The sequence below is a fragment of the Vanessa tameamea genome, chromosome 3, assembly GCF_037043105.1.
Source record: "Vanessa tameamea isolate UH-Manoa-2023 chromosome 3, ilVanTame1 primary haplotype, whole genome shotgun sequence".
Classification (NCBI taxonomy): domain Eukaryota; kingdom Metazoa; phylum Arthropoda; class Insecta; order Lepidoptera; family Nymphalidae; genus Vanessa; species Vanessa tameamea.
In genome coordinates this window covers 6446331-6458353 of record NC_087311.1, presented here as the reverse complement: position 1 = coordinate 6458353, position 12023 = coordinate 6446331, and the positions used below count along the sequence as shown (strand labels likewise).

The following is a 12023-nucleotide window of genomic DNA, read 5'->3' as shown; positions in this document are numbered from 1 at the left end:
TAAAAATATAAATTCAGCCGAAGAGTCGATTGATTCAAACTACTATATAATTTTAATCAAATATCTTATTAGAATTCTGGTTAACAATATCATCACGTTACTAAGGGATGGGCATTTTAATTACAAAATAGCTTTCGTGCTTGTATTGCGTTTCCCGAATTTTTCATACGGAGATAACATTAACGTCAAAGGATGCTTCGAATTTTACCATAATCGTAATATTATATAAAAATATTTTTTATGTAACTATTAGAAATCGATATATTAATAGGTCAGACATATTCATAGCGATACTTAAATAAAAACTGGTTTTGAAATATCAAATTGGTCAGTTATTTCGAGAAAATTAGCCGCCTTCCCCCCGAACGAATGAAATCGCTGAAGCGAGCCTGTATTGCGGGCTTTACTAACGAGAATTTTACAATGATGAACAGAGAGCACTCCGTAGTCATAATAAAAAGAGGTGTGTCCGGTTATTATAAACCTATATACCCCGGACTGTAGACATGTTTTTATTTTAATTCACTGACAAAGAAAATATATCCATTGCAAAGCTTGAACTTCATTCATTATGAAATATGTGATTTTACTTGAAATTCCTTTATTAAATCAAACATAAAATATGACTTAAAAATCATGTAGTTTTATTACTATATACAGGTCAATACATGATATACGTACAAAGATTGTCATTAAAATATTACAACAATCATGTTTTTATTGTAATGATTAATTTTAGTTGCAGATTATTCTATTTTATTATTTATAAATAATCAGTAAAAATTGCGGATGTAAGTCTGGGTACAATTATTAAGTAACAAATATTTGATAACATAACAAGTCCATTTGCTGGAAGTTGAGGTTGATAAGCGTTTGGTCGATATCCATTGAATCTATTATTATAAAATGGCGCGTCCGCTTACGCAAATAGTTGTGTTCCATGTTATTCTTCAATTGTTGCTACAAGTGGACGCGTCACCTCATTCGGTTATAGATTTTAAAAGTTTGTTTGCAAATCCAGTAAAAGATTTTATAAAACTATTTACACAAACAGATCCACGTAAATTGAGTGAGATTAAAGGTGAAAGTAATCAGAAGAACGTTACAGAGGATAAGACGAGCAATAAAATGATAGAGGTGCCAAATAACATTGAAGTCACATGCGAGGATGGAACAGTGAAGGACATAAATGGAGTGTGTAGGAGCCCGTGGTGATCGAATGTTAAAGACAAATATTGTTATCAAATTGACGCAGTTAAATTAATACATTTCGTTGAGATGGACGTAAAAATTGTTCTCGTCACGGTATTTATTGTGTGTGTGATCGGAAGTGGGGAGACAGGTGTTGTTTTTAATTTTCACGATAAGCTTCGCTTGGCCACTACTACTCAGAAAAATGTTCAATCTAGTCAAGTCATCAGAATTCCAGACCTCGAATGTCCTGATGGATATCGAAGGGACCAACTGGGAAATTGCAGGCAAAAATTATAAAGGTTTCTATTATTATAAGCCTTGGTAATTATAGTATTTTGAGTGTAAATGTGTAAATTTACAAAATACATCAATTTTTATTTAACATCTTGTTGTTTCATTTCATTTCCTCTTGTTTAATTATATTATCCTTGATGTATTTAACATATTCATTTAAATTAATATTATTATCAAAATGAATCATAATATTAAAATCATTTTTAATATATATAAGTTTTATGACTTTTAATTGTAGTCCTTTTTGTTTAAACAGGTAGAAAATAAAAAAGAAATTAAAGGAATTTTCAACGATGAAGCCACTCGGGAAGCATAATTATTATAACGATATACGAAGTAGTTAACAAGTTATACTAGATGACTGATGTAATCTGATACTAAATGACATATTTGATTTAATTTATGATAATATCAAATATCAAACACTTGAGTCATTTATTTCTCAATAAGTCTGAGTAAGAATTTTTATATCAGCAATCATAAACATAATTATATTGAACAAGATTATTTTTGTAATGTAAAATGTTTGTTACTATATTGTGATAAAACTAAAATACAATTCAATAATCTAATATAGGGAAGAGCTTTTTCAATATGCAAATGGAACCACAACTTCTTAATCTTAATTAAGCTGTAAATGTATATTTGTTAATAAAATTTTATTTATTAATATTAATTGTTTTATTTCTCAACGATATTTTAATTTAATCTATAAGTTTAATAAATTACTTTTGTCAGTACGGTTGAGATTGATACTTCTATGCTTGATACATGTTTTTTGTCCACAAATTAATATGCAGTTAAATCTTTAATAATATATACTCAAATTTAATTTTTAGAAGTCATTTGTTTATTACTGTAGTGTTGTCGTTAACGGCTGTTTGTTTTGTTATTAGGACTAAACTACAGTAATGTTATTTTAATTAGTAAGTATTGATGATTAACTCATTATTAATAAATAACAGTATTATTCAAATATTACATTTTATATATATACATACATTTACATTTTATTTATATACATACCGCTGATGTAAGAGGATTAGTTATTATATAAGATTCGACGAAAGTATTTCTGACATTTCCGTTGGATAAGATAAGTTAGTATTTTAAATACCGCTCAAGCATAAAGTAAGTGATTTAATATATCACAAGGCCATGCGTTTTTTTTAATTTCATTTGTAAAAATAATGAACAGTATTCTAATTTTAAGTCGAATAAGTGACGCCGATACTGTTATATACAATCTCAAGGCTGAATTGTTTTTACTCAATTCAAATTTCGCTACCTTTCTGATGAAATAAATATAATTGATTTGATGACTTAGTATTTAAATTTAGGTATGTACATAGTTAGTAGACCGACAAGTTAATAACAGATCAATTGTTCAGTAATTACCTCTGTCCATAGATATTGTACATGAGAATATAATATTATATACGTAATCGAATTACAAGTGCCTATAGTGTGTAATAAATCTAGTTATATTGTAAGTTATGAAAAATGTTGAAGGTACATTTTTGTACATGCTAACCTTAAAGGTTTTATTGATTTATTATAAGACGGATTGTTGTTACATCGCCAATGCGCCACCAACCTTGAGAGTTGCGATGTTACGGCCGTGTAGTAAGTACTGTTTAGTGGCAGAATATGTGACGAGTGGGTGGTACAGGGGTAAGTAGCTCATAGCCCTACCACCAAGTCAACCATAAAATATTCTTTTATGCGTATTGCTCAAATTATAAGTAATTTTCAATGCTTTTAATTTATTACATATTACCTTTATTGACAACTCGCTGCCTAGTCTTCTTAGTCGTTTTCCATCTCTCCAACTAATAACGCTTCAAATAATATTTAATACCCATTGAAATTGAAATGGGACCATCTTTGACCTATATCAAACCCAAGGCAAAAATAATAAAAACCTGTTCTTAAACAAAAATGTTAAGTGCAAACTTAGGTTCATAAATAAATATATATGCATACAGGCAGATAAATTGTAAACATCTACTTTTTTGTAAGTTGTCGGAAAAAATATTTAATAGTTTTTATAAAATATTCTTTGCAATTCTGGTGTTTGTTTGTAATGTAGTAAAAAGTGAAGATTTTTTCTTCAACGTTGGAAGTTCATAAATGGGGGAATGAGCCGAGATGGCTCAGTGGTTAGAACGCGTGCATCTTAACCGATGATTTCGGGTTCAAACCCAGGCAGGCACCACTGAATTTTCATGTGCTTAATTTGTGTTTATATTTCATCTTGTGCTCGGCGGTGAAGGATGCATGTGTCTAATTTCAATGAAATTCTGCCACATGTGTATTCCACCAATACGCATTGGAGCAGCGTGATGGAATATGCTCCAAACCTTCTCCTCAAAGGGAGAGGAGGCCGTAGCCCAGCAGTGGGAACTTTACAGGTTGCTAAAGTAATGTAAAAAAAAATGCGTGAACGTCACATGTCAGTCATTTCACACGCCTACAAGACCAATACGTTTATTTCTATTTAAATAAGATTGTATCTTATGAAAATAAAAATGTAATGTGTTCAAAATATATCTACTATCATTATTTACATAATTTATTCTTAAGTCATATGTCGATATTAATCGCCTCAGTATGTTTGTGGTATGTAATACTTAAGATTTTAAATATGTAATTTTAATAACGTATATTCTTTTAGTTATTTCATGGAAATATTTTATAAGTATTTACAACTGTATTATCTTGCAAAGTACATACATTACATATTGAATGGAATATAATTGGAGCATCGTGTGATTATGATTCAACATTGGACCTCGACAACTGTAGGAAAATAATAAAATTTCATATTAATATAATTAAATTTTAATATAAGTTTTACATTAATGGAGATTTGTAATTTGTTTAATAATTGTGTTGATGGTGATATGACCGATTTAAAAAAAAACGTGGCGTTAATTAAAAAAACATAAATTTAATCTTGTAACTGCATAATATGAATACTGTATTCAAATATTATTGATTAAAACGTCTATGGGGTAAAACTCTTAAATTATCTTCTGATATGTAAATTTGTTGATTTGTATTATAGTATGGTTGCTCACCTTGTCCTTTATGGTTAGTCTCGCTAATAGTTAAACCAGAATTAGAAAGTATAGGTACTCCATTTATATAAACTAAATTTGTGTTATCTTTGCCTTGGCCAATTCTAGTGTACGTACGTAGTACCTGATCGTTATTAAAACTTGGATAAAAATTGTTTCTTGAATTTGAGTTGAGTGGATTCCAATTTTGTCGGTAGTTAGTTTGTTGTGTATTTGTTGTTCTTCTATAAGCAGGTCTTCTAGTTGCTGTGACAGATCGATCTAATACTCTCACATTATCTTGTATATAAACTTCGTTACGATTTCCAATTCCGTTACCAATATTGGTTATAGTTGGTCCTCTTCTAGTGCTTCGAGTATTATCTGTGTTATGAAAATAACCATCTGAATTACCACTACGTCTTTCATACACATCTACGATGTTTTTTTTACCTTGTCCATTTCCAATATTAACGACACTCAATCCGCCTGTGTAGCCACTCCTAGTGTTTTGGCCATTAAAATTAGTTGTGTCAGAGTTATCGAATCTTTGAGGCCTGTCATTGCCAAATCTGTTACCAACATTGTTAGAATTTCTTGTTCTTGTAGTGTTTTGTGTAATTAATATATCCGGTTTCGTGTTATCGGATCCCTGAACAGGATTATCGTTAAATTGGTAACCTAAGTTCGGTTCATATTGAGGTTTAGGATAACTTTCATAGGAATTGACTGGCAGCTGGTTGCGATTTGTACTAGTGTTTCTATTATTAGGTATTTTACCAATATTGACATACCCATTATGATGAAAACCATCAGAATAATTTGGAACAGTAACTCCGTTTGAGTAGTTAGAATTGTAAGTTTGTCTTTTCAATCGGATTGGCAGGACGAAAATAGGCTGAAATTGAAACGTGTATCTTTAACAATAAAAATATTGAAAATAATAATTTCACTTATACTCAGTTTTTTTTTTTTGTAATAGGTAGGCGGTATTGCAAATATACCACCTGATGATACAGTCACCATCGCCCAGAAATTGGCGCTGTAAATAATATTAACCATTCTATACATCGCTAATGCGTTATCGATCTAGGAAACTAAGAAGTTACGTCCTTTGTGCCTCAAATTATATTGGCTTACTTACCCCAAAAACCAAAATACAACAATGTTATATAGCCTCGTGCGGTAGAATAAAGAATAAATGATGAGTGGGTGGTACTTGGGTAGGCGGGCAGGCACAAATGGTCCCACAGTTTGGGCCCTACAATTTGCGAGAAACTATTATCTTAATAAATTTCCAAAATTTTGGAACTAAATTACATATAAGCAGTTTATATTATTTTACTATCACAGAAATCTACCGACATCAACGATATTATACATCTCCATTAGTACTTAACTTGAAGAATGTCATAATTTTGAAAGCTCAACAACTAGAACCTAGGTTATCTAGCGAATACAAAACATTTATTACAAAGAAGTAACAGGGCAGGAGTGGAAATTATAAACCTTGGTGTAAATATATACTAAAAATTCAGACAGTAGAATCTACGGTTATGTTATATATGGAAAACCAATATCTATCTAATTATTGAGGAAGTATTGTAATCAGCTATAATCCTGTTTTAAAAGTCCATACAGATATAAAAGTTATTCGAAAGTTGAATTTACAGCTTCTTTATTAAATTTATTTTCTTTTTTTTTAACATGAGATATATATCTGCCATAGAGTGTTATTCTTATGAAATATATAATATATAACCAGGAAATAATATTAATTTGTTAACAGTATTATAACAGATTTCAATAGAAAGGTAAATTTAAAGTTAAATGTTATTATAATCATGAGATTTAAAATAGTTGAAATGATTATATAAAACATTTTTGATAAATAATAATCATATAAAACATACATATATAATATTTTTGAAATCTTATCACGATATGATAAACGTCTCATTTTAATGAGAAATATTTACTCATAAGTTTTGTAATGTTTGTTAATAGATATTTACTTATAGATAAACATTTCCGGCATTTTATTAATAAATTGATGACTCACTGAAGTGTAGTCAGTAAATGTTTTACGTGAGTTGGTTTCTCCGTATCTGTAAATAAAGGAGTTTTTCTTAAAAATACACGTTTTTAACTTTTTCGTAATTACAGATGAAATTTACAATATTAAAAAAAAACGGATATTTAAGGTTAATGAAAAAATTTATAATTGATGACAACAGAAAAAGTAAAACAAGGTTGAGTTTCGTTAAATATTTCGTTATATATTTCAATTAATTAATAATATACCGCAAGTATATTCTCCATTCACACACGAGGGAGTAGAGATTGGCGATAAGCTTGATAGCATAAGCCAGAGTTGTACCATTTGTAATCACGGCATGCCATTCAGCCTCAAATACGACGCGCCTCAATAGATGTTTCACATAATAAGTGTTTAATTATGATAAATAAATATTTGACCCATTATTAGTACGACGGGCGATTTAAATTAAAAAAACATTACCACGAATCAACGAGACACTGCCTTCATAACCAGATCTAAATAAATATTTGTATTGGTACGAATCAAACTCACAACAGCCATATTAAATTAAACTTTTTATATACTTGTATGACATCCTAAGAGACGTTGTATGAATAGAAATTGCAACATTATAATTTTTGTATTTTCTTATATTTTACAACTAATATATATTATTATAAAAAATAATTAAACGGCTTATTTTGGTATATTTATTAATTAGTTATTGTACACGATTACGCTTGAGTTTTGTTGGGTATAAAAATAATTTCTATCGTGTAATACCTTCTGTCCTTTTTTTAATCTTTACTTGGACGATGTGTATTCTTAAATTTGGTTTTATGTTTACGACATGGTATTGAAACGGTTCTTTGATTTAGAGTGTGTGTGTGTTCGTTTTAAGTGTGTTTAAATTAAGATGGGTCCTATACCAATCTAATTTCTTTATGATTATTCCATTATTTAACATTTGTTTTGGAACTTGATTCAATGGTTAAACTATGAGACGAGTAATGAGAAGATAGACATAGATGCTTTTGCAGTTTCTTTGCCATTGTTTAAATCGGATTCATCAATATCTTTAAATACTTGTAGTTCATTCAATCTACCACATACCTAGTATCCGAATTCGCAAAGTTAATACGAGTACACCCTTCCTGGGGCACGGTATTCGTTTCTATAATAAGATTCCATAGTTATTTTTAACTTGGCATATTAAAAAGTTTAAAGCTCATGTCAAAAAAAAGACAAACAATCACTCAATACAATTTTTATAAAAGATAATAAAAGCGTGGACTTAGTATTTATTGATTTCTAGGCAAAATATAAAAAAATATATTTCTTCTTTAGTGACATACTCTGTAACTAAAATAGTGGAAAAGAGTAACTACTGAATTTCTTGCCGGTTTTTCTTGGGAGAATATACTTTCCGAACCGGTGGTAGTTTTATTTTTAATTCAATACGGTAACATGACTACTCAAATAAAGAATATTTTGATTTTGATTTTAATATCCCTTTTCCATGATATACATTCGTAATAATTTGGACCAATTTTGGATTTTTTTTTACCTTTTGTTGTTTGTATAAACAACGACATTCACTATAGAAAATACTATGTTTATAGTCGATTTTGCAGAAAAATGTATTATTATAAAAATAACAAGCACGACAACTTTATATACATTTATATCTATTGTTCGAATTCGTATTGAACGAATGCGATTTCACTGTAACTTTGTTTTGGAAAATATTTGTAATAACAATTATTTATTGTACATGTCAGTATATTTTGTTAAATACATACGTACACAACATAAGTAGGTCAGTGGTCAGGTGTTTGTCTGAAAAGTATTGTAACTATTTGCTTTGTCAGTTAATACAATTTATTTTGTCTATAACAAGGGCCGTGCTCGAAATATAGAGGTAGTACATACTATTGCCAAAATAAGCGCTGCGTAGTGTTTTACTGCTGAAGATAGTGGAATCAAAACATTCATTAGTGATATTTATAAAATATGTAAAAATGTCTCCAGTTAGCGTATAAGTGAGGTATATTTGCGCGCATAGCATTTTGCATTATACCGGTCGTTAAAAAGAACTATTGAAGGGTCGCAAGTTAGATTAGGTTAGATAGTTTAAAGTTTAAACATTTGTTTTCTTTTTAACTTCTACTTTGTCATCCCTATTCGGGTCTTTATTTATTTTCTTGAAGGTTTGATTCAAATGCTTGTTTACCTTTCTTTAAGTATCCCAGAAAAAGTAATTATTACCAGCTAACATTGAAAGTAAAGGAACTACTATAGGCTGAAGCGGTATGACAAAGACCATAATACATTAAAAAAAAAACAAATATTTAACAAATAAAAAACAAATTTATTCTTTCAAATATAAATATATATTTAAATATAATTTGAATACATAGTAAATACTTTTAATTATGAAGCCTGGACATCTTAATAATTACGGGCCGCCTACTGATATAAGAGTTGTTGATTCGATTCTTCCCCCCTAGGGCTATTGTCATTCGTATTCCCGACATAAGCTTCATGTTTAATTGGTATAGAAAAGAGGAACAGTTATTCCTTACAGAATATTTCATTGTCCGTCAAACAATGCAGTTCATCATCTCATTTATTATAGTCTGTAGTTAGCTTAAGATTAGCCTGAGATTAAGAAAAGTTTTAGTAACGAGGCAATAAAATTAAGTCATATAAATTTTATTAATATTTTATTTTTATATTATCCTACTAATTTAATTTCATAATGAAACACTTTGCGTTGCGTGAAGTCAACTAAACATTTTTGGCTGTATTGTAATTTTAAAGTCTATCGCAAAATATATTAAACAAAGGCTTATGCCAATATAAGAGTTACATACAAATCAATTGAAACACATACCTTGGAACTCCATAGCTTTGTGTCTTTGCTTGATTTAAGGAAAAATTAAACACACAAATAAAAACAAATACAACTCTACGCATAATTATAAGTTTTATTAAAGATGATTCGACTCGTATCGTCTATATTGTTTTAAACACTAAAGATATTTACTATAAAATAATTGATATATTTTGTACGATACACATATAATGTCACTATAATGACTTGCAGGTCACATGATAAAGGAAAACTTAACCCTAAAGACGATAACCTTTCTTTTTATAATTTATTTATTGAGATATATATAAATATATATATCTATATATATGTATGTATGCATATATAGATTTTTTTAATTTTCAATTTAAAATCAGAACCCTTTGCTTGCTTTGAAGATAGATTTATTTGCAAGTTACTAGCTGAACCAGCGGCTTTAGACGCGCGAAATTTATAAAACTTTACACAAACCATCACCCCGATATTACCCCCTCGAGGGGTAATAAAGAGAGTTTTTTTGGATTCAAACTATCTCCATATCAAATTCCATCTGAATCAGTTCAGCGGTTCAAGCGTGGGGAGGTAACAGACAGTCACTCTCGCGTTTATAATATTAGTATAGATAATTTTTGCCAAGTGATAAGAACCATAATTTAGTTTAATTAATTTGCGAACGTTGTTAGTAAATTATGGCTATCTCTATATTATCAGAAATGCTGCATTATGAAGGTATTGAAATGAGATGACAAGTTATATTGAAATGTTTATGAACACAAAGTCGCTTAATCTGCAAAGTATTTTCATTCAACGTTTGATTTGTTTTACGACGATTCTTATAATCTGTTATAATATAATAGACAATATATATATATAATAGTTTGTATTAACTCGGAAAGCATTGCTTCTATTCTTCAGGCGTAACTGGCTGGACTTGAAACAAGTGAATATATGATCTCGTGCTTTGTTTGCTATTCTGATAATTTTTTTCAAACGCCATATCCTGATTATTACTAATTTTATCCATAGCATTAGAGCTATTTATATCAGAGGAAGTCGTATTTTCTTGATTTTCATTCGAATCTATTTCAGAATTAGAATCCCGGTAAGAAGAATCATTTCTATCACGAGGAGGCGGTTTCCAATTATTTGGAGTTTCCCAAATTGGTGGAGGAACTTCAGGTTGAAACTGTCTTTCTGATAGTGGTGATCGTCGATTTTGTGGAGGTCCTTGTGGAGGTGGATGAGGTGGAGGACTCCTATGTGGAGGAGGTTCATATGGAGGAGGGTCTATATGATGGAATGGTCTTTCGAAAGGAGGTGGTGGAGGAACATCTTGCCAAAACGATTCTCTATTAGGAGGAGGTGGTTCATGATATGGAGGGCCATCCCGAGGCGGCGGCCAAGGTTTCGCTTGTCTATCATGCCATGTACTGTCTAATTGAGAAGAACGAGTTTCAATATGATGAGAGACACTGTCGTCGTATGAACGTCTTTCATAAGGTTCTTTCCGTAACGGTCTTGCATATGATTCAATTTCTCTATTAATGTTAGTTGCTTCGTAATAATTTGGCCTTTCATGAGGTGGTGTACGGTAAAAATGCCAAGGTCTTTTATTTTCGAGACCTTCATATCGAGGATATTCATCGTAAAAACTGCCATAGTTAACATTTCTATTACGAGTATCTCGTTTATTGCGGGTGCGTAAAATGTCATTTATCATATATATGTCTTTTGGTGCAATTGTGGGATTCGATTTTGTGTGTTTCATTAAACATCCTATAATTCCATCGAATTTGTTATTTGTTGGTAAATTAGCCCCGCTTATAATATAATCATAGCTACGATTCTCTGCTTTTCTACCTGGAATGAGCACATTCCATAAGTTTATCTGTAGTAAGTAGGAAGTAAGAGTATCTTATTTGATAAATATAATAAAAATATTTTATCATTGTATATTTATTGAAATAATTATCAGGGCTTATTCTTGAACAGTTTATTATAGTTCACTATTGACATAATGGGAAAACCTAATTGACTTGATATTATATAGTTATATGTTATAAGATTGATAATGTAATTTATATTAAGATTGATTGTTATTAATGTTCAAGGGAAATTTTCACACAGAATATATCCCATCTGCTGTTGAAAAACTTGGACCTGGGAGTAGTAGAGCAAAAGGCTTCATTAAAAGTATAACACCTCGCCTTATTGCCTCGACTGCTGAAAAGAGGGCTGGTCGTTCTTGGCCCATAGGCTCGGAATTGCGTTTCAACGGCTGCGAAATGATGTTATTGTCAACGTTCCACGCGGTCATGATATTTTATGCAGTAACTATTTTTATTGTTATTTGTATGTCGTTAAGGCCATGTTAATAATTCTTATGTAAATAACGCGAGGTGTTATACTTGTAACTTTTTGTATAATATACAGCATTACCCATAAATTAGGAGAAATTAGTTAAACAATTCTTTCGAAAGTCAAATCCACGGTGACAGAAAGAAAGAATATGATGCTTAACAAAATATTCGCTTATCAACGCTCATAAGTCAGGTCG

At 30.2% G+C, this 12023-nt stretch overlaps 1 protein-coding gene across 2 annotated transcripts; it reads right to left on the bottom strand.

Annotated features, from left to right (window-relative positions):
• Positions 1-4357: 4357 nt before the first annotated feature.
• On the bottom strand, positions 4358-11177 carry LOC135194179 (probable serine/threonine-protein kinase clkA). 2 transcript variants are annotated; one of them, XM_064219207.1, is made up of 3 exons: positions 9488-9649; positions 6613-6658; positions 4358-5448 (listed from the first exon to the last, which is right to left on the bottom strand). In XM_064219207.1, the coding sequence occupies exons 1-3, from the start codon at positions 9568-9570 to the stop codon at positions 4483-4485; spliced, it is 1095 nt and encodes a 364-aa protein (XP_064075277.1). In that variant the 5' UTR covers positions 9571-9649; the 3' UTR covers positions 4358-4482. The 2 variants fall into 2 exon arrangements, with proteins under 2 accessions (XP_064075277.1, XP_064075276.1); XM_064219206.1 differs by lacking the exons at positions 6613-6658; positions 9488-9649 and adding an exon at positions 10355-11177.
• Positions 11178-12023: the final 846 nt, after the last annotated feature.

What these genes read in the sequence shown, in the direction of transcription:
- LOC135194179 (XM_064219206.1), bottom strand. Translation starts at nt 10,495, where the DNA reads ATGCTATGGATAAAATTAGTAATAATCAGGATATGGCGTTTGAAAAAA. An exon ending in ATAGAAGCAATGCTTTCCGA is followed by an intron (nt 5,449 to 10,354) that starts GTTAATACAAAC and finishes TTTCAATTTCAG; the next exon opens with CCTATTTTCGTCCTGCCAAT.